At 40.1% G+C, this 24,606-nt stretch overlaps 1 protein-coding gene across 4 annotated transcripts in view; it reads left to right on the top strand.

Moving 5' to 3' along the window:
* The window catches only part of LOC124630297 (GATA-binding factor C-like), a 93,791-nt gene that overhangs the window by 22,728 nt on the left and 46,457 nt on the right, over positions 1-24,606 (top strand). The window contains exons 3-5 of one of the 4 annotated variants that reach the window (XM_047164125.1): positions 10,785-11,324; positions 18,103-18,117; positions 18,426-18,571. In XM_047164125.1, the coding sequence (XP_047020081.1) occupies positions 10,785-11,324; positions 18,103-18,117; positions 18,426-18,571 (701 nt within the window). Of the gene's footprint in view, positions 1-10,784; positions 11,325-18,102; positions 18,118-18,425; positions 18,578-24,606 lie in introns of all 4 variants that reach the window. The other 3 variants (XM_047164124.1, XM_047164127.1, XM_047164126.1) reach the window with 3 other exon arrangements.

The following is a 24,606-nucleotide window of genomic DNA, read 5'->3' as shown; positions in this document are numbered from 1 at the left end:
AGACTTGCGTCAATTTGAAAATTTTGTTTCGAATTTGGAATGTGTATTGTTATATGCCTATTCAGAAGTTGATCAGTCAAAAAAGGTTGGTTGCATACCTATGATATAATTTTTTTTTGTGAAATAATTTCTCATAAATTGTTTAGTAAAGAACTTAAATGAATGATCGATTTGTATCGCAAAATGGACGATAATTGTAGCAATGTTACAACAGCATGATCGATGCTCATAGGTTATCGCTTTACTTACCTAACAAGCTTTCAATTTTCTTATCGCATGCTTTTAAATAAAAATAAAAACAAACATACCTAATATAAAATAAACTTTATATTAATAACTTGACCTAAGAGTCAGAGAGCGAGCAATGTGTCTTTCAAACCGAAGACAAATTACTTAATCTAACTAGACAAGAGGGGGTGCTGACAGCCTTTAGCACAAATATTAATCAACACAATACCAATTACAACGACTACGCCCTTCAGGTAGCCCTTAAGACCGTGCATTTGATTGCAATCGCAATGTTGCATTACTGCACACGTTAATATTAGAAAGTTAGAACTTTTAAAAAGATTTTTAGAAAATGATATACTATTTCAATAGTCTAAAATATGTGAAATTTTGTCATAATTACACATTGACGATAATAAGTAAAATTACAGTGTTGATGACTAAAACTATAAACAGTAACAACGTGATCATGAATCATACGAAAGGTCGATCGAACTTATCTAGTAGGATTAAGTTATAGCTCGTTGACGACCTAGGAACGAGTTCCTACCTCCACAGGGGCGGACTAAAACATCGATAAATTTAAATTAATATAGAAATACATCTACTCATTAATACAGTACTCAATAAATTAGAACAGCAACGTTTTCTTTCCAATGATCAAAGTATTAGACCGATCGCGTGATATAAATACCATTTTACATACAGCTGATCCTAATATTATTCTATTGCAATTTATGGCTCTATAATTATTTTAGAAATTTATTATTTTTGGTTAAATAGAAAAGTTCATAGTAATTTAAAATGTTAAATGAGAAATAAAAAGTAACGATATGTATCGGTTTTAAAATCTAATCGTTATTGAACTGCGTTTAGAAGTTCGCCTCTGCCTCCGATGTGTGTGACGGTAATTAGTATTTTAACGTAATTATTTGCTCATTTCCGAAGAGAGGTCTTATTCAGTTCACCATATCGTGAAGGATGGCTGCAATATGTCGTGTACGGTAGATTTCCGAATATATGGTGGAATATCGATAGTGTAGTTTTGTTAGATGCGTGCCTGTGTGTTGTGGACTCGTATTTTTCTCCCGATACCGTAATGCGCAAGTCACGAACGGTTATGTAAGCATGCTGCTGCCCGGCGCCGTCATTATAGGCATTATTACAGGAACACTCGGTCTCTCGCCCGGCCATTGTCAAGATTGTGGGGTCAGACAGACCCCGGCCGATGTTAGCCAACTTGTAATTTCGCAACAATTCCTATAACCCAATAAATCGTAGCTTGTAAAACAATTTGTTCGTGTTCGCTGATGAAAATTCAGAGAAGCTGTTGGTTCTTAGATCACGCTCGATGATAGACATCGTGACTCGTACATGGTTATTAATTATGAAAATGATTATGACGACTCGTAGATATTGTTCTTGTGTCGTGTCTAGTCGCGTTTGTGGTACCTTATTGTCATTATTTGCTATATTTTATGCGAGTTACGAGGCTTATTTGAGCAGTTATGTTGCTAACTTAATTTATTTTATACGTGTTTAAGGATCATCTCTGTTTATTTTCCTCTTTTTATTGAGGAAGCACGAGTTTGTTGCACGATTTTTATTTTATAATATTTCTTTATTCTTTTTAGTTGAAGCACCCTGGAAGTTTCCACTGAAGAACTGTCACATGTTAAGTTTTCACTTCATCTCAAGACTTTGTTTCTTCTTCCTAACAAATAGACATTATCTTATCAGTTCGTACGCAGATCTGTTCCGATTTACGCAAGCATGTATCATGGGTGCGCGGGAGCAGTGATTGCTGCCGCGTTTTGTTATCACAAAGACGTCAAAGGGCGTTTATTATTGGCCGCAGATGTATAGACTTGAGGAATCGCATGCGCACCGTATGTCTTGATAGTGGATGAGGTAGATTAAGGCACACTTGAGATAAGCTATCGTTTTGTTAAGACGTGGATTATCAGCTTATGTTTATATCTTGTACTGTATTACATTGATTTGGAAATACATTGGTATATAAAACGGACTGGTCCTAAATAAAATATGTTACTTTTCTAAGCTATGCTATATGCATAGTCTCACTGCACTCACACTCACACACTCACTACATTCATTATTTTAGGTATCAAATATATAATTTTAAAGATACTTTCAAAATTGAATAATTCTATTAACAAGTAATGCTCACAATTAACATAAGTGTATGGAATAATTTATAGAATCCGTTAGGTATTGTAGAAAATAAACTAGTAAACTCATACATGATATATCGCTTTATGTTCAAAGCGTGTCATTAAGTATCTTCATATTTTATTCATAGCTCAAGGCACGGTAAATCTAACTTTAGTACCTACCTCTACATATACTAAGTGCCTGACAACTGGAATTCAAGAAGTTATCAGACAGGAAAAGCTGCAAATTACCAGCTAAATGACGTAGAAGTAACTGTACCTCTACAATACAAAATATTATAAATTACTTCCTTAGTAAAAAAAGTTTATGTACCTGATTATCATGAGAGATTCTTTTTCTTACATTAGATCAGAGACAGTCTGAGAAGGTACGTATGTATTAAGAATGCAGACAGAAGGATAAAGCAACTTTCTTGGTCGAAACACAAGGTGATAACTTATCCAATCTCAATCAGAAATGCAAAATGTGAGTTATAAAGTCCATTAGTACAAGTTCACTGTCCTTTCAAAGTGATAACACATCCAATAACAAACAAAAGAAAACACCTAATTCTGTTTTCAAAACGAACATACCTATTAAGTACCATCTTTATAATATTTGAGTAGAGAAAAAACAAATGAAACTCAAACACTAAGCTGTCAAGTGAAATGTAGCGTTCAGTCAGTAGGCAAGTGTACGCGACTGTACGCAGGTGCTCGGCGCGTTTGATCATTTGATGCTGCGACTGTACCGTGACATACTGGGCCGACAGTGGCCCTGCGGTCAGCCGACTTCTTACGGATCTATGCACGCTTTTAAGATTGCCGACAATATTATTATGTATGCAGAAGGTCCACTTCGTATCGGTGCAATCTCGTTGACGCATGCAGGTGTTAATAATTCCAGTAGCGATTCATTAGTTGCTGTGTTGTATGCACTTGGGTATGTGTGTACCTATAGTGTTTGGAATGATTTCTCCGGGCGACAAATGTTCGTATATACCTTTAAAAGATTCGAATGTATAATTATACAAAAGCTAGTGAAAAATATATTTAATCGCAGCAAAAAGTTATAGCTAGATAAAGCTCGGTATTTACATTAGGCTGTTGTCCTCATTGCACTCAAAAGTTTCTAGTTTGCTATATCCATAATTTACCAAAGCACATCTGCCTAGCAACATATTTACTACGAAGATACGACTACGCCACGCGCAGCGACTACAATACGCGTAGCTGCTACGAAACGCGTAGTAAAATGTTTGCATATTGCATAGCTTCGCAAATGCTGGCAGTTTGCCTTCTGTAATGTTCTTATTATGTGCGGCCAGCAGTCAATTTCTTACAGATCCATGAACGCTTTCAAGAGTACGGTACCGATGTCTCACTACTGGCATATCGATAACTGTCGGTTAGGTATCGAGTTGAATCGGATTCGGGTTTCTAACTCGTGATAGATTGGGTTTGGCTATTGCAACGTCTATGCGTAATGCGATTGACTGGTACATCCGCCTTGCGCAGCTTTTAATGTAGAATTATGTTTCAATAAAAACTGTTTAGTCAAATAGAGTTAATGTACCTAAACCAATAATGTCCTATCAAATGGTTTGTATGTAACTATTAATGGTTCGGAGAAATTGTGTGTCCTATAATATATTCACATTCAATAGACGCTTTTAAATCTAACCAATAAACAATAACAAAGGGTAGGTTTCCTTCCTAAATACTCGGAAATGTATCGAGAGAGCCATTGACAAGTTGGAACAATGAAAATTTATTAAAATGCAATAACAATAAAATTCGTGTCCGGACATTAGTGATGTTAAGTTATTCTCCAAACGCCACTTAATGAGAAGTGATGGGTTCGTAAGAAAATAAAATAAAAATACAATGTACCCACCCTGGCTTCCAACGAGGCGGCCGCATTCAGTATGCAGGGCGCATGCGCTTGAAATTACATGTCCTGTATGCAAGACATTCCTTCTACCGCGTCACTGCCATCGAGAAGAAACTGTCCTATCATCTCGTACCAAACTGCCGCATTATGATACACCTATACTTTACTTACGTATGATTTACAAGAACCTCCTTACTCTTACTGCAAAATAAATTCAAACCTTATCTCCATTACATAAAGACGATAATCGCAAACTGTTATCGCATCATAATCAATTAACATGATCAAGAATCGATTGATGCAATGTCTAAGCGTTAAAGAAGCTTCGACCAACAATTATTTGTAGACGTAGATACTATCTCGTTAGATAACGTCTAAAAGCCCAGATCATTATTTGTTTAGAATCATATTTTAAACTTTGATGTACGGTAATTTCAGTTATGTAGGCCTAGAAAGGGTTTTGGCATAATGAGTTAGGCAATACTTAAAGTAGGAAGCAATATATAAGCGTAAAGTATTTGGAATTTGTTACGTAAAGAATTTTATTTGGTTCTATAAACAGACCTACCGTTCGTTAATTAGTTATGTTTACCACTAGACAACAGGATTTTACTGGTATTTATTATATAGAAAGTCCATAACCGTCTTGATGTGAGCAGTAATAAATCAGAGAGACACCCACGATGCGACGACGTTCGACTACTCGAACTCTAATCCGAGTGGGCTTAACCGATCGTGTCGTGTCGAAAATCGAGTTCGCTTTAACAGGCGAACAGTGACGTTAACATTTCGAAAATGTGGAAATATGTGAAATAATTGCTGTTATTACTCATCGTATAATTGATGTCGCCAACATTGTTTTGCAGTGTTTGCAATTTAAATTAACTTTAAAATCTACACTTTGTATTCAAATGCTCGTACAAACTGATCTGACATTTAGTATAGCTATAAAATTAATACTGGAAACTAAATCTTCATCTTCATTCAAACATAGATTTTAATTAAACAAGCACTGTGTTGGATATTAAACTAGAAGCATTTCGAATCTATCGAAGTCATAGCTGTCGGCGCGTTCGACAACGTTCGACAAGACAGCTTTTCCGTCCGCCTTCGACACTAGTTGTTATTCCCTGCGTCACTTGTCACACGCCACTCGGTAGCACCCATCCGTAATAATAAGAATTGTAATATAAAAGCATTATAATCCAATCAGGAGGGAACGTGAGGTGTGACCGCCCGTGAGCACGTATTACCATTCGGGACGCGGCCATGTCGATCATAAAATAATTTTGGACGTTACACCGAGGAATTAGAAGTAAATAGTATAAGACACACACAGCGCTGTGGGAGTGTACGAAAGCGAACAGTCCCATTCGATCACTTTCGACTTCAGCTGCGGATCGCGTTCCCCGAATTCTCGAACAAGTTCATTGACGTTTTCAAACGCAAAGTCGATCACTTTTGCAAATGCGAACGACATTCTTGGCCGGTTCGTTTGATCGATAAAGTCTATACTAGTATATACAGTAGTGAAAAAGCCCATAGTTCTCGTGGCAGTCAGTAACCACCTACCACTGTATAAATGCAGAAACAAATAAGCATAAACCGACGACACTTCGCAACTGGTTTTGTTTGGGTTTCACTTTTTAGGTATAGGATTACCGTGCATCGTAAAATAAAACAAATTTTGAAATAAAGGTAGGTTTTTTATTGCTCTAAATATAATTTACATACCTACTTTCATAATAAGGGAAATCCGGCTAATTAGCTTGCGAATATTTTCCATCTGACCGTCATGGCTTGATCGCGGACGTTCCCCGTTCACAATAAACAATTTTATATTTTTACTGACAATTATAAAGTTAACTGCCGTACACTTTGATAGCACAACTTGTATTACGGCTATCATAAAAAGACTATATTCCGAATTGAATAATTCCCGCATTTAAAAGGAATCCATTTAAATAATGTTAACCCAAATCGGAAATAACATGTTATGCATCCCATTTTCAGTGTGGTGAATGTATAAGAAAGTACGCGTATACTTAACATATTAATGCAAATAGTCGGTTAAACGCTACAATTTGGATAACAAGGTGAGAACACAACAAAAGAATCATGAGAAGTAGCTCAACTTTACCGGCCATATATTACTAACCCGTAAAAAGCCAATGTTGTAAAGAAATACTTTAAAAGCAAAGCAGCGCTGCGACGTTAGTAGGCACCTAAAATACTCGTCGTCGATACGACGATCAATAAATTAAAATTAATTCGGCGTGCGAACGGTGAGATCCGATACGCGATACCGACGCCTACATTTATCATTCGCTAACACGTCGGACATTTCACAGGGCGCGTTCGTCGAGGGAATGTGTCCTTTATGACAACGTACATAGGGATTACCGATGTCCCGATGATCGGGCACGTAATGATCCGCCGCGGGAACAAAGGATAACACGTCTAAATACAATAAGTGGAAGGGATAAGATGGCGTGCGTATTGGCGGTTGTAAAGGCGTGAACACACGCGCGGGCACGCAGCTCGCATGCGGATGCGGCTGATGTCACGGCGTGCAAATAAACCGAGGCAGACTGGACGACGCTGCCCGCATGACCTTGACGCTGCCCGGGAAAGTTCTCACGATGCTGTCACTTCTCGTTTATGAATCGATACACATCAGCATACATTCGCGTACTGCACAAGTCAACCTGCTTCGTGTCCTGTACTGAATTAAGCAATAAAATTCGTATTTCGTTCAATCGTCAGATAACATCTTACCCTGTTTTACAAAAACAATTTCGCATTTAGATTCATTATTCCTATCGCAGAAAATGTAATTCTTATTAATAAAGCCTATGTAGAACGGCAATAAAATCACCTAACTCTGGGGCTATAATTATTACAAGCTGTAACTGTCACCGGAAGACGTCACGGGGAGTACAACACACATTATAGTTTATTACGTACATATGCACCAGTTACGAGGCACTTTGGGCCGTAAGGGGCAATTTTCGCCGCAAGCGAAGAGCATAAAGGAGGGAGCTCGGTTTCAGTGTAACCACGCCTTAACGCTTGTGTGGATGCAACACCAAGGGGCGGGTTAATGGACTCAATGAATTTTTACGGATATCCAATATGTATGCCATAATTTGGCGTTGGTACTTATGTAAGTGGGATGGAAAGCTTCCAGACTTTTGGCAATGATCATGAAAAAACTGTACTGGAAACCTTTATTACATTGCTCTGTCAAAAATAGATGAAACTTATTCTCGTAAAGTAAATTACAACACGTAACATGTTGCTTACTAGATTGGAGAAAGCAGTAATTACTCAAAACATACTTTTAAAACAATTTCGCTATTCACTGCTACTAACGAACGAGTAGAAAACGCTTACATTTTCTACCAAAGTTACGAGCATACTTGCTGGGATAATATAAAGTCAATATAACAAAATATCAAATACATTTTCCTTGTAAGTCACTTTTCCTTTTTACCTGATAGTCTTCCATTTAAAAAATGTGAACGTAAAACGGATGTTTGTAAATATTGTGTCAGTAAACCAAATCATTTATAATGTTAGCAGCAAAAAAATAAATACACGGTTCAATCGGGCACCCATCTTAATTATTCTTAACCCACCCAATGAGTATGTGAAAATTCGCGACCCGAAAAAAATCAGGATTATTAAGTCAATATAACAAAATCAAATAGATACATTACACACTTAGTTACCTACTTTTTCTTTTCCATTTTCAAAATGTTAACACAAAACGGATGTTTATAAATATTGTGTCAGTAAACCAAATCATTTATAATGTTAGCAGCAAAAAAATAAATACACGGTTCAATCGGGCACCCATCTTAATTATTCTTAACCCACCCAATGAGTCTGTGAAAATTCGCGACCCGAAAAAAATCCGAAGCGTTAGAAAACCGTTACAGTAAATGCATAAGGCGGGTGTACATCGGCGAACACCAGCGCTAGTGCCCTGTGGCGTGGTGATAAGATCTCTTGCTGCATCTGCCGAGGGTAGTCACATGGCAAGGGCCGGGGTTCAATTCCGGTGTTTTGTTTCGGCGCCGTCTGTGGGAACTAACGGCTTAGCTATGATTGCTTTATGATTTGATTTTCGTATTTACTTGGCTTTAATTACTCTGTGAGAAATGGGGGTTTTCCTAATAATGATTTATTGACCCCTATGGGTTTGGGTTGGTGATTGATTATTCTGATTGCTGTGTAAATATACATCTTTTCTGAATTCTAGAAAGTTTTACCATCGCAAAATTATGTTTAGCTAAACTGCAAAAATAATCTCATATCAGCTCTCATCTATCATGGTACCCATATTTGTTTAAAACTTCAGATTTGTAGATTAAAACTTTATTCTCGCACAGAGATCCATAGATAATAACTAAAGAGGATCTCCTAATTCAATTTCCACCGTATGTACTATTATTATGTTTATAGTTTTTGTTTTCTATTAGCCCCGCGTGCTTGTAAAACACGAAATCCCATAACAATCAAGGCTTAGTGGTATACAAACTGCGTATCTAGTACAATGGCCGAAACTTGCAGCCCTCTAATGAATAAAAAGCGCCGGTGGCCGCCCGGTACCAGGCTATCGGCGGAAAATCGCCTTTGTTGTATTATTGTAGGAGAAGGGATTAAAGTATCGCGTCGCAGCGGCTGTTGCGGAGCAGCGTGGTAGCGGCCAGGTAGGGCTTATGGCGAGATGGCGCGATAACACGAATTATTCATACGCGCGTTATCGGTCCGCCATCGCATCGGCTATTGTGAACGCGGCCTAACGCGCGAGGGGTGGCTCCCGGTTGTCGCGGCCGCTGTCAAAACGTTGTTGTGTGTATTCGGCCTAATGTGACGCCCGTACGGATTGATTATTGTTTTATTTCGTGTTGTTTACCGTAATGACTCCGGCGGCTGATGGTCGATTATTTCAGTGAAGCCCATTGCGATGTTATCGACAGTTTAACTCGTCCAACGTAATTCAGTACAGACAAACTGGCTCTCTAAAATAATTATGATAGCTGCAAGTAGACGACCGATTGAAATCTATATGTTTCAATTGTCTCATGAATATGTCATGAGTGACTCTTTTGTGACTTTATTTTTAAAACTTTTATCAGATCTACAGTCATTATGTGATTTGGGGACACCGGACTGATTGAAGGCTTCAGGTGCAATTGGCTTATCAGATTCACTAATTAAATATGTACTTTCAACATTCGGCGTCGGTAAGGTTCATTCCCCCAGCTGGTCTAGCCGTGACTAGGCCGCAATGTACGGGTGCCCTTGTGATAACAATCGTTGATAATCTCAAACTGCGATCGACACCTGGATCGACACGATGCGGGCTTGTGTAGATATATCTACAACATTGTTTACGACGAATTCATTGACGCAACGATACCATTTTATAATCGGCCAGCTTTGTTTCGGAAGGTCAAGGTATTAATTTGTACTGATTTATCTTAGTCTAACATCTGCATAGGTATTGTGAATGCACTGTAGCTTAATCGTATCGCGATTAAATCACATAGTGTTGGACATATGTTTGGGAGTAAGTTGAGTGTAACTAGTAGTTAAGTACCCGCAGTGCGCCGCAGGGATGCTCGGCGCCTGTGCCTGCCGCGGTACCGCAGGGAATAGCGTGAAGGGATGCGCCCCTAACTGAAATCAACCAATCGCCGAACAGTTCACCAACACAGATATCATTACTGCCGCCACCCTCGGCTTACAAATGCACCCGTACATATGTTTGCTTTCACTTCTATAAATAATAATTGACGAATGTTGCTTCGGAAATTAAAATGGGGAGCGACTCCACATGAACATTTTAAATACACAAGTATTTTATATTCCCCAAAGAATATCGCCGCACCGAAATCCAACGATCCAATCCAAACGTTGAACATCATAATGATCAAAACATTTACGAAGCGCGTATGCAAACTAATGAACACAGTGTATAATCAAAACTAACACCACTACGTACATAATTAATGAAATTTCCAGCTGGCCTACAATTTTAATTGTTCGGTGTTGTGATACGCCGCTTTTGAAACGTTTCGGAAAAGTACGGCCTTTTGTTCACGGACGCAGCCATCGAGACCCGCGTAATACCTCCATTATTTGTTTATCAAATAGCCATTAGAACCCGGAATATTCATGATCACAATTAGAATATTTGAGAATGAAGATGTCGTGTGAAAGACCAGTTGTTAGATACAAATGATATTAATTTAGGTAAGCACGCTGGGGTAACAAAACGCCTCCAAATTGTTCGCTTTAATGACAACAAGTTTTGATGTTTCGGACTCGTGTTACAATGACTGTCTATCGCCGGATCTCAGCTACGATAATGGTTACTTAAACGCTCGTAAACATGAGAGGTTAGGAATCAAATTGCGGAGGCGTCATCACTATTATGCTTGAATCGTTTTTGAAGAGGTGTTTTTTGTGCGCAGGTCGAACGCTGAGCGGCGGCAGCGGGCAGGTGTGTCGGCCGCACTTCCACACGCCGCTGCACCCCTGGCTGGAGTCCAAGGCGCTGAGCGGCGGCGCGTGGGGCAGCGGCTTCCAGCAGGATGCCGCGCAGGCCGACAAGCCCTTGTCTCCCGCGCAGCACCACCACCCGCATCCCTTATTTTCGTTTCCCCCGACGCCGCCGAAGGACTCCACGCCGGATTCCGTGGCTGCGGCGGCGCTCGGCCAGCAGGACTACCAGGCGGCCGTCGCGCACGCCACCGCCATGAGCGTTGCCTTCATGCAGCAGCAGCAGGAGCTGCCGCTGTGCGGTGACGTCAAGCCCATGATGGGCGCACCGCCGTCGAAGCAGCGCGAAGGTGCGCAGCCGGACTCGTGCCCCCAGGAGTCGAGCCAGCCCTCCGGGGAATACAACGCGCAGTACAACGCCGCCGGCGGCGACTACTACAACTACCAGGGCAAGGGGTATAGTGGGCAGCAGCAGAGCAAGCCGCGACCAAACAAGACGCGAACTAGCGCCGGTGAGTCCGCGGTCCGCACCGCACTGCACCGCTCCCGCTGCGTGCACACACCACACACACGACGCGCCTCGCTTATCCGATCACACCATAATAACAGCTTCACTGACTCAAGATATCACAGTGAGCGATGCAGATGATCCAAATCTCTAGCTCACGACACTCACTCGCATTACGTCTAGAAAAGCTTTCATTTAAATGGTGTCTAATCTGTTAATAAATCAAATACGCGGCCATCCAAGGCCTAATAGAAGCCTTTACAGAATGGCAGCGGAGATATCCCGCGTAATTAGAATCTCTACAGATTGTCTCATCGACAATTGAGATATATTAATTCGATAAACGTAGCAAGATTAATATTTCATTTGGTTTCGAAATGGCATTGTCGAGTGATATCGCGATGTGTTCGGATAAGCGCGGCTCTTGCACCGGGGGTTGTGGCGCCTCACGAGTCTCTAACACGGACTAGGGCTTGGGATCATGTCCACTACTAACGCTTCTTCTTACTAACTGCTCAACGGTGGAGGTGTACTAATGATTTATTATATTGGCTCTTTGCAGTTACTGTACCTGATAAATTCTCTGACTTCGCGACTAGCGAGATCGTGGTTAGTTTTTCGTCAAAAGCGTACAGTTACAAAGCGGATTTAATCAATCTTTGGTGGTTAGAAGAGAGCAGGAATTTCCCAATTAAGTTGTCTAATATATTTACGGTGTAAAGCTAGGCGGACGGGCGCACTTCATTGTTACTGGTACATGTGAACTGACGCGGCCTCGACTGATGTTGACCAAACAAACTAGACGTTTCTCATTATTTAATTGCGACCTGCCATTGTTTTCCAACTAGATAATTAAATAAATTCTCTTAAGTAGATTTCTATTAAGTGCCGTGACAGTCCTCTAAATTAGGAGAGACGGTTCTTGTTTACTTTCACAATTAACTACTCCGCTTCTTCTCTTTTATTGTTCGACGTTTTATCGTATACGCGCGCTTGATTTACTCTAGTACATTGCACACGGCACATGGGAGGACATCGTTAATAATTTTTTGGTCGAAGTTGACCTTTAATTGTTCGCTGCGTTTTCGTAACGAGAGCACTCTAAACCATTACCGTCACTGCCAACATAACACAAAGAATTACACAACTAATTGTATTAACACCACATAATGCAGCTTTATTTTATATTTGAAAATGTAATTATATCTCCCGTACTTGTTAAACTTTGACAATGGACGGGAACTAAAATGGCGGCTTATTGTCTCATATTAGAATAATGAATGCGCAGAATTATGTACAGTGACTGTTAATATAGACAGACAATTAAATAGCTCCCGTTACAATTATGTTTGTTCAATATTTAGTGAAATTTCAAATGGATTAGCCAGCCCGCTCACGAGCGCGGTCGCACCTAGATTGTTATAATGGATTTCTCATGATATAATTAGAATCGTATTGAAAAGAAGTAAGCGTAGCTTTAATTGCACCAGATAAAGCCATTAACTAAGTAGACACTTATTTACACTTCCGTGTATTATGAAAATGTAAATCTCTCCAAAGAATTCGTTTCGCATTTTCTTCTTAGAGTTATACAACGAGAAGTTAATTCGTTGTGATTTAAGATGTCTGCAGTAATTATGTCCATTGTCTATTGTAACAATTCATTTTTAATTTAATATGCATCTTAGATTGAATACAATCATCGGCATTGTGACGGGCGAAAGCAAATTAAAAATGTCACTGGCATTTAAGTCGACCCTCGCCCACAGATTAAGAAGTAAAAATCTCCCACGGAGTATGATTTGCATTCCATTTTCAAATCATAGACCTAATCATGTCAGTAGGCAGAAAAAAAATTGTGTAAGTACATAAAGAAGTTCAGGTTTTAATCCAATTTACACAATGTCACGCGTCGTTAAGTTTTTGTTAAACCCGACGTGTTCTTGATAATTGTCGTAAAAAACTCAATACACGCCTGCTATAATAATGTGTGTTTGTAAGTAATTGGAAATAGTTTATTAGCTCACTTATTTAATTGATAGTTAGTCGTAACATGCCCGAATGATTTGTTTTTAATAAAGATTAATTATTATTATGAAAAAATATATTTTTCATAATAATAATTAATCTTTACGAAATAACGGTTTATGGATGCTTTTATAATTGGTTATTTTTATGCCGTTTGTGAGGAAATCAATAAAGACTAAGCACAATTATATTTCTGCCCTATTGGAATAGCTATAACAACCTCATGTCCTTAGTGGCTAATTTAAGAGACATCATTTCTACACAGTTGTGACGTCATTAAGTACAATCTATGAGGTGTTTGTGACATGAAACGTGTTAGCATATACACGTATATACATCAGTTTATACATATATCGGGCAGTAGGTGGCAGTTCCTTGGTGGAAGCGGTATTATGATAATGCGCGGCGGCCGGATGTGGACCATTCCATTGTGCCAGCGATCGCCTGACCTCGAGCCTCCTGCCTATTACAATATACGCGGACTTTAGGACAAATTAATGCAGCAATAGATACCTGCCTTCGAGGACTAGGTATAGCTCGGTCTTTTTGGTACTAAGATAGAATTTCGATTGATAGGTGCATCCATTTCATGTTTAAATGTAGACTGTAACTTGTTAATTTATAAGGAGCCAGTCAAGTAGACCCTACGGCCTTGAACATCGGATAATGCTATAGTATCAATTCTTTGTACATTACGAATTAATGATACAAGATTAGTACAACGTAGCATTTAGATCGAACAATCGAAAAATCGTGACCTAAACCGTAGTTTGTATTTGAAGAATGTCATGGAAAGGGCAATTCGTATAATAAACGGTCAGTTCCAATGGTAACCTGTTATTATACAGGCTATTTCTTAAACAGTACCATTCAACACTTTCTAAAACAATGTTGCGTTCACTTAGACTGTATTCAAATTATTCAATGATTTTGTGTTCAATAACAATTCAAATGCAACCGCTTTGTTCAACTGATCGAACCTTGCGATTCTTTTCTTATTGCCGTTGGGTAAAGCTGAGAATTGAACGTTGAGTAAGACGTTAAATCAAGCTTTATAATACATTGCTGTCTTCGTAAATTTGACATTATAATGCGACAGAAAACTGCAATAAGAGTTGGAAACAGCGCCATAATATTGCGAGTAATCCGTGTGAAAATCAATAATTAATAGTGAGATTCACGTTGACAGTGGCAGAGAAATTTCGCGTGTAACATTGGGATGCGAGTCACGCGCCGTGTTGCAGCAACGCGCGCGCTCCCCGGTTGCGCAACCAATTAGCGAGCGAGCGCCACGGACCGCCACACACCAGGAATGACGCTCCGGCCAACTCTTAATATGTTATTATTTTTGCCCGACGACGCAACACTTTTTACAATATCCACTATTATACCAACAATCACAAAAACACTAACAATAAATCTTTCTTTCGCGTTTCAAGTAATACTTAGTAACAAAGCCACCAATTCGTTTAATTCGAATGTATTTTAAATGAATGTTTCCAACTTTATTGTACAAAGTTAATGTTGTTAGGTATAGCAAATCCGTCACGGTCTGCCGACGTGTATTGTTGCCCACAGTTGCATCAACTTGAAATTTGCATTTTACGTTGGACATCCGCGGCTATTAATTCAATTATAAAATTAGAGGACAGAGATGTTACGTTATCTTACTAGCTTGTAATACATGCTGCATCAGAACGGTTCACGGTTAAATGCAAATCGAACGGTTACATGTAGTCTGGTTATGGTAAAAATCGTAGCTTGGACCGGTCGTTAGAGGTGTGCGCACTGCTCGGACAACACATGACCGGTATATGTACAATAATTACATGGAGTTCAGTGCTAGTTGCTACTGAGCGGCATCGCATCGCTCGTCACACGTAATTATCTCGCAGTATGCTAATAACGAATGCAAATACGAGCGTCCGCCGACCGCCGACCGACACAGCATCGGCGCAGTGCAAGCGCCGTGAAAAATGGCTTCATTCCTGATCACCGCTCGTTATATCATACCGCACAGACTATCCACCGATAGCTTAATGACTAAACAAAAGTGAAATAGAAATGGCCAGTCAATGACTTGTAACATCTTCTTGTTTTTTGCTTTTAACGTATTTCCTGGCAACACAATGCTCAATAAAAATAAACCTCGAGCGAGACCATCAGCTTCCATTAAATTTTTCTATTTGCATACAGGCATATAATTAAAGCGTAATAACAGCCTCTGTGGCGCAACAAAGAATAAGTTTTGAGCAATAATTTAATGGTTTGTATGCAAAATAGCCTCACCGTTACGTGTTGATGGGCTGATGCGCCGAGAGAGCGCGTCACGCTACACGAGAGCGAATTAGTCCTTCATTTAAATTACATTACCCTGGTGCACATTAACGTTATACGTGACTATGTACGAGTTTTTACTTAGTGGTTTCATCGAGCAGTAACGGGCCGGCTTGGTTTGTTTCGAACGCATCGATAGCTCTGAGGTCAACATCGCTCGAGTGGCGCGCGCTGCACTCTCAGCGAAATGCGCCGTGTGCAGTGTTTTCCCTACGCGGCAGGAGCGTGTGAAAACTTTGCGAGTTCTCGACGGGCCCTGAGTGCCTGGAGACTCTCGAAAAATAAAAACCGCCCACTCGCCTACGTAAATATGGCAGATGAAAATCTTTTATCGCGGTCACGTAGCGGCGCCGCGTCACGAGCGCACGTCACTCCGGGCTATAAAGAGCGCGCCGCATTCTAATTTTGAATAAACACTGGAATTTTTCGCTCAGCCTCATACGTTTTGCAGTAGATCAGGATAGGCATTCTCAGTGGACTCGTACCGTTACGGATAAAATAAAATGATATCTTTATGTCGAGTCTAAATCACGTGCCGGGCGGAGCAACGGCGAGATCGTCCGTCAGGGGAAATTAAGATATAACTCTTCGGTGTGAATGTATTAAAACGTTACCATTGAACCGGATCGAACAATTAAATCGTATAGTAATTAATCAGAACAGTGTTCTCTTTAATAATACGTGTAATGTCGATGTATGAGGGGCAGGCCGCTGTAAATCTTGTGAAACGTCGCCGCCCGCGGCACCACGGGCTTTCACAAACGTTTTACCAATAGAGATGTTACTAATGAACTAAATCCGTCTCTTAAGCTAGAGACACTACCATAAAACATCGAGTCTCGTGTAATATCCTGTTATTTTTTCCTAATAATCGTTATTGGTGTTTATTTATTACAAACTTCGATACAAATTACAGGTTTTATCGATGTAACAAAAAATATAAAGGGTTAGTCCAAAAAGTGAGTCGTTGGCCCGATCGCAATAAGTTTTCGATAAGGTCCGGGCGATTTAATTGCCGGTTTTGATCTGGTTTTACATAAAAAAGATGAATGGCTGCACTGCCTAAAGCTCGTAAAACATCTCGGTTCGTTTAACGTATTTTTTCTATCAGATATTCGAGCACTTTCACCTTCGTGGCGACGTTCCCGCGTATTATTATTTATTCAGCGCGCCGCCCTGGTGCGTCTTGGGACTTGGATAATCAGATCTAGATACATAATTATTACGATACCTATTAATACACTTCCGATCGATATGCTCGAGTCAAACCAGTTCTATACAAACTAATAGATAAGTGCGGGTGTTTGTCACGCGTCCTCAGATTTCCCACACTGATTGTAGTTAGTTTGTTATCGAACGCCTCTGTCGAGGATGCGAAGGTGTAACGAGCTTTTAAATTCGATCTCGGTAAATCATCGATCGTGTAATCGAGTTTAGAGAAAGATTGTGGGCGGCGCTCGCGCATCCCATATGTGAACACATCCTCTCACTAACCATGTAAGCACTTCGGTAAAATTGCTTATTGTGATGTTCAAAATGCGTTAAAAGTTTCCCGGAGGCCGGCTCATCCTGGGGTCAGATTTGCATGACTTTATAAACTTAACGCATGATTAAAGTATTGAATTAGCGTTTTATTTAATAGTGTATTTCATCGCTTGGCTAGTTTGATGAATTAGGTGTCAAACGTAGAATTTATGAGAGCGTTTTTATTTCGATTCGTTTATGAAGATTTGCAATTCAACGCGGTTCATGGTTGAGGGGCGATGGCTTGCGTTTGAAATTGTTTTAGATGTAGGAGTACAATTACACACAGCGAAAATTAGCATGTGGGTAATAGTTTATAGCTCTGGTTCCGCTCTGTTTAGTGCTAGACGCTCACCGATGTTTTTGCAACAACTATTTATTTTTGTAGCAACAGCTTTAGTTGTTGCAGTCCAAATTAGTATGCGTTATTGATCTATGATGGTTAAATGTTTTTATTTGTTCTTTCTCACGTGAATAGGAGCAAGGTTTTGTAGCATGTTTTGATTTCGTTACTAATTGTTTAGATATTTAATTTGCCATCATTATGTACTGTCTCGTGTATTATTTGTTACAATGTGCTAGCCATAATTAAAGGGCGTTTCGCATATGTCTAACTCAACAACCGATGTAATGTTACTTTCTCTCAGTTTTCCTTCGCGTGTAAAAAATCTTGATATATTTTCTTCAAAGTGAAACTCGTCGCGCTTTCCCTAGTTATTATTGAATATTTTACTATTTTTTTCGTAGTAATTGCAATTATGTTGATGTTAAGATAAAAGTGTTGTGAAGGATGATGTAGAACGTTTGTAGGTGCTTGGTGTTAGCATGCTTTGTTAGTTAGTGAAATTCTATTTGTAATGTTTCTGAATGTGATTTTCTCTCATCTTTCCCAGCCTGCCAGGAAACAGGTAATTCCCACCCTTCCATACAGCGCTACGTATCTATGGTTTGGTACAGATTACGTTTACTTGGCAGTTCTGACTTTGGTTTTGGTGTTACTGTTTGCTTTACTTACTTTTGCTGTTGCGTAAAATCATTCAACTGTGAATAAGTCATTTTGGAAGCTATTTTCTTTATTTTGGAACCACTTTTTAATATTTAACAAAAGACTATCAACTTCCTATTAAATCCTCCTTACTTTAATTTTGTCTCAAATGAAATTTTTACATTGTTTTTATCCTGTATATGGTTGTCTGACTATATTGTCTGGGCGCAGAGGGTCGGGAGTGCGTGAACTGCGGCGCCACCAGCACCCCTCTCTGGCGACGCGACGGCACGGGACACTACCTCTGCAACGCGTGCGGACTCTATTACAAGATGAACGGACAGAACAGACCCCTGATCAAGCCCAAGCGAAGATTGGTGAGTGTAAGAATCCGACCAATTTTGTTGTTTTCCATTGTCTGGATAAACCGATTGAGTCCGCGAGAGAGATTGAGTATCGCGTGATACCCGAATATTTTTCATATTTCTAAACTAGAAATAATTTTTAGTTATAAAATTCCAAAGGTTTTGTTTACTCGTCGAATTAAAACAATTTGTTTGCCGTAAAAACTTGAGTAAAAAAGTCAATGTGCGCTAAACCACAAACGTCGGTAATAAATAATATCAAGACTGACGTGGAGCACATTTTGTACATAAAGGCATGTTAGATCGGTTTATCTAGACAAGTTCTTAGACACTTTCTGGAATTCTAACAAATTAATAGTTTTACTACTACATCGTATATCATGTGCTAATTGAACTTCCAGATCTTTGTAGCGTTGTTCGATTCGACTCGTTAATCTCAATCAATCCCGTTTAGAACTAATGTATGTGCATTGATTAACTGACTATTATAATAATTAGATTAACGTGCAACAATGAAGTATTGGCTCACTACGTTAGTTTTTACAACGATGCACCCGTCATTTCCGAGTACAGTCGTAACGAAAGCGATTCACTTTACGAGTGTAAGGTAAACGCGGGTGAAGTCGTCATGCCCCAATAGTCGTCAATTAATCTAAAAACTTTTATTTATTTTTTCTATTGAACTTAAAATGGGCCGGTTTATATGACAACATATTGTTGATAACATATTGCACAATTGAAATGACAATATGGGGTTTTAACAGTCATGGTATCGGAGATATGTTAGTCGAAACGTGTGTGCCCTAACAAAATCATTTTTTCGTGAAGTTCAGCTGTCAAAAGTGAAGCTGAGCACGTGGTTTTGTGTTTTGATTTACATGACTCCAGTGGTGTCTGTGGTATGTTTCTTTGTTTAATTGGATAGTTAAGTTTATTTGCTAACGATGTAATATGCAATTTGGAATACTTTTAACATAGAAGATATATTTTTTAATGTGACATCTATTGGTACTTTAAAACTCCCATTTGACCCAAAACTCGTCAATTTTAGAATTATTATGACGACTACTGGGACATGCTCAATAGTTGCACCTAAACTCGTCATAATGAGGATATTTTGTGTTTTACAGTACAAAGTGCGAATAAATAGCTAATATCGGGACTTATACAAAATTGTTATATCTCTAGGACAAACATATTTAAGGTTTAGACTACAATTGTTGAAAATACTGTGTTTGACTTGACTGTTCTTACACTATGCTTTTTGTTCGAAATAACTGCATGTCGTCACGCGTATTGTACCGCGTCTCCCTAACGTGTCTTCGCCTGTATAAAAATTATGTCATTCAACTAGCTAACTGTTTTGATGCAAAAAATATTAAAATCAGTTTTAAAACTAAGATGACATAGCTTCCAGCGCTGTCACTTCTTTGCTTGTCGTATTCGATATTGATGGGTAAAGAGTAATCTTAAGTAAAAAAAAAATATTTAAAGTTGTATGTACCTATAGTTCGGCCATTCAGAGAATGCGTTCCTGACACGTCGCGATTGAACTGACGACGTAATAACATTCATTGATTATTGATATAATAATGTTGTTTTAATGCTCCTCAATTGTTAAAACGGTAAACAACCAGCAAAAATATTTTTATCGTAACTGCAACGCCATTGCAAAGTTACGTCGTCAGTTCAATCGCGACGTGTCAGGAACGCATTCTCTGAATGGCCGAACTATAGTGATTGCATCATCGTCATTTTAATAGCAGATCATGACTGTAAGAAACTACAAGCAAGAGGGCCTTTTAAAAGTCATAGAAGCTGTTTAGAATAGAATAATGAAATTCTAAACCGCCGTGGAACGCCGGCTTAGAATTGCGTTCCCCCAAATCCGGGATGATTTGGGTGTCGTAAGAGGCGACTAAGGGACAAACCGGAGGTCGAGCAGCAGCGCCCTTCATGTACCGCACCACCCGCCTGCCAAGCGTGGCGATTAACGGCAAATTATGATTATGATAGGCACAGAAACTAGGCCCCCAGTCCCCGGCAGCTCCGCTATCCCTGGCGCGGGTAACGGTCAAGGTAACGGCGGAGCAAGGGGTGCTAAGAATCCCCGGAAGAGATCCGGCTACCCACCCCCACGACGACTGGCCCTGGTAACACACAGCATACGCACATTGAGGACTGATTAAAGGATCTGCGAGCTGGAAAAGGAGTTGAGCAAGTTACATTGGGACATTATAGGGTTATGCGAAGTCCGTAGAGAGGGAGAGGACACCGTAACCCTGCAGTCTGGTAACTTGCTCTACTACCGGGAGGGCGACCAATAGTCCCAAGGTGGTGTCGGGTTTCTCGTTCACAAGTCCCTCGTGAGCAACATAACAACCATCGACAATGTGTCGAACAGGGTGGTATACCTAATACCTACTGAGAATATCTGAATGATAGTCGCTGAAGGTCATTCAGGTGTACGCACCGACCTCGTCACACTCCGATGATGAGGTGGAGACTATGTATGAGGACGTAAGTAGAGCCATACATAGTTCCAAAACCCACTTGACTTGACTTTAATGCTAAGTGGGGAAAGAAAAGCGGTGATGAGTTGAGAGAGGGGCAATTTGGGTATAGGCAACAGAACCCTAAGGGACAGAGGCTGGCCGACTTTCTGGAGAAAAAGGAACTCTTCATGATGAACTCTTACTTCCAGAAACCGCCTCACAGGAAATGGACCTGGTTAAGTCCCGATGGTTTCACGAGAAACGAGATAGACTTCTTCATGACCGACAAGAAACGGGTATTCAGCGACGTCTCTGTGATCAATAGGGTAAAAACCGGTAGCGATCACCGAATCGTAAGAGACTAGCTGAATATTAATGTTAAACTTGAAAGGTCCAGTCTGATGAAGTCTACGCTCCGACCTACTCGGTCCCATATTCAAAACCCAGAAAGCTTTCTACTCGAGCTCGAGTCTAATCTAATCGCTTGGCTTGCCTTGAGAACCTAGCATCAGTGGACGAGATCAACGACGGGCCAGTGGAAACTGTCCGCACGGTAGGGTCTAAGTTTTTTAGACCCTGCCTTAAAGATAGACCTCAAAAACTGACCGACCAAACCTTAAACCTCATGACTGAATGATGCTTGCTACAGTTGCAGTCTTCCAGCGACGCGAAGTCATACAGGCAGCTCAATAGACAAATATCTAAGTCCTTGCGACACGATCTGCGTCTCTTAATACAAATCGTGTTAAAGAGACCATACAGCGAAACCAAGGCTCGACGCCTTCAAGCTCCTGGAATGGGATGGACTTGGCATCAACATCAACGGCGAATACATCACTCACCTTCGGTTTGCCGATGATATTGCAGTCATGGCAAAGTCGATGGAGGAACTCAGTATGATGCTCGATGGCCTCGACCGAGTTTCACAACGGGTGGGCCTGAAAATGTTGAGCCCACCCCGGTCTCTGTTGGAAGCTCGGTACTTGAAGTTGTTGACTAGGACAAGTAGTCCAATAAGGTAGGTCCAACTTCGAGAAAGAGGTCAATCGCCGAATCCAACTCGACTGGACAGCGTTCGGGAAACTACGCGTCCGACATACCTCACTGCCTCAAGACGAAAGTTTTCAATCAATGTGTATTACCAGTGCTGACTTACGGCACCGAACCGTGGTCTCTCACTATCGGCCTCATCTCAAAGCTCAAAGTCGCTCAACGAGCTATGGAGAGGGCTATGCTCGGGGTTTCTCTACGTGATCGAATCAGAAATGAGGAGTTCCGTAGACGAACTAAAGTCACCGATATAGCCCACCGGATTAGCAAGTTGAAGTGGCAATGGGCAGGCCATATTTCTCGCAGAGCAGATGGCCGATGGGGTCGAAAAGTGCTGGAGTGGTGACCACGGACTAGTAAGCGCACGCAGTGTCCACCAACAAGGTGGACAGACGACCTTATAAAGGTCGCCGGAAGACGCTGGATGCAGGTCGCCTCCAACAGGTTTCTGTGGAGATCCAAGGGGGAGGCCTATGTTCAGCAGTGGACGTCCTACGGCTGATATGATGATTAATGAATGTGGCGTTTATTTTTTGTGAAAACTGATTATTTTATTTTACAATTTAAATTTTTTAATAGTAATAATTTTACTCGTGCCACATATGCACATGACTGCACGGTTATCATGATTAAAAAGTATATAGCTTAACAAATTCAACCACAAAAAAATGTACATAACTTGAACTTTATGTTCAAGAGCAGAGAGTTTACATTAGCATTAAAAGTTGACGAGTACTGGGAATATTTGACGAGTATCCGTACAAATCAGACGACTATTGGTACAAATCGCCCTTTTTTTACTTTTGCCTTAATAAGTATATAAACCCATCAAAATGATTAAAAAAACATTAGTTACTTAGAATAACGAATAAATACTCTATCACGTCATGCAAAAATTTTCATTTTCTATTGAGTATTTAACACACAGTAGCGCTTCAAAGTCAGTGATTTCCGAAATCCGACGACTATTGGTACGTTTACCTTAGATCATATCCGTTTTATTACAATTCGGCGCAGAGCTCCCCACCGAGCACCTTCTTACAAGTGGCGTGTGTTCAAGATAACATTCCTTCATCTACAAATGGCATAGCGACACAATCTCACAGAGAATGGGTGTTGTTTACAGTTAAGGGGCAGCAATAAAAAGGCGGAGCATGCACGCCCGTGCACGACACCGCATTAAGCGCTCCCACAAATTGGGTTCTTATGAAAGTTGAACGTTTCGACGAAAGACTTGAACGTCCACTAAACTAGCCTCCGCATGACCGCCATAAATCTTGGAGTTAACATTTAATCTAAGGTCGGGTACGCATAAAACTGAAACAATGCGACATACGGCCCGCTCGGTGTCACGTCAGCCCATGTCGGCTAACGAGTGGCCCGTGCGCGCAATTGTACGTACAATTTACCTTAATACCCGTCTCGCAGACATAAACTAGCGGAATGGCTCGGAATATTTGCCTTTTGTTGGCCAAATTACGTAATGCCAGCGTTATGATTTCATTGCAACGTACAGCGTTATGGCTGCGGGCCACATGCGTATAATGGCGTTCCTGTTTAACGATTAGTTAAATTGATAAAGTAACTTAAAGTAACGTTTTTTGTTTCTACAATAGTATAATAGGAGCGATTTTGTAAAACAACTTATACGAGAGCGAAGTCATGGTTTTTAAACCCGGATGTTCGTAACGCGGTTTTAATATTTAGATTCACTGTAGTGTGGAGAGATACCGTTAATGTGCTGCGGGGAAGATTGAATTCTCACTTTTATTTTCGTTGTGGGAAGTGTGAGACAATGCCCGCCTACCGACCGTCCCTGCTCTTGGCTAATCCTGAGGAGCGTCCGCGAGAGTGCCACAATGACTCTAATAACGTTATATTGGCATCAAGATAACCTCCATTTTTATGACGTTACAATAGTGCTAACTGCTGCTAAGTACGGCATTTCCTTTAACTGCTCCGTAAATACAAGTGCCGTTGTTATTGTTTGAGTAAGTTCATTTTGAAGTACAATATCGCAATAAGAACGTATCGAGTACCGGCAGGCAATACCAAAGTTATCGATTGCAAAACAAAGGCCCAACCTAGTCCTTAAGTTCGTGCCCTAGACAACTATTCAGTTTACTAACCACTTTAAACATCAATCTGCAAACATTCTTATTAGAATTAATTAAAACTAAATTGTTACACGGCAAAATGGCGGCAATTAAGGCATTAAGAAACCACGGCCTTGTTCTAACTAATTGGACAATACGTTGAATATTTAATGCAAGCACAACAATAATTTCTATTCATAATAATTGGACTAGCCCAATTATGATGTGCACTTGACACGAATTAGAATTAGGTGGGAAATTTTAGGACAATACGTAATCTAATGTGTGGAATAAATACAATTATTTTTTCTTAATGCGTTAACGGTGGCAACACTGCAATAAGACAATAGTGTTACTGAAATTATGACCTTTGCGTAATTTGTGCTGGAAATATTGCACACATTAA

The sequence above is a fragment of the Helicoverpa zea genome, chromosome 5, assembly GCF_022581195.2.
Source record: "Helicoverpa zea isolate HzStark_Cry1AcR chromosome 5, ilHelZeax1.1, whole genome shotgun sequence".
NCBI lineage: Eukaryota > Metazoa > Arthropoda > Insecta > Lepidoptera > Noctuidae > Helicoverpa > Helicoverpa zea.
Note: the sequence above shows the minus strand (reverse complement) of the source record. Positions and strands in the feature narration are given on the sequence as shown.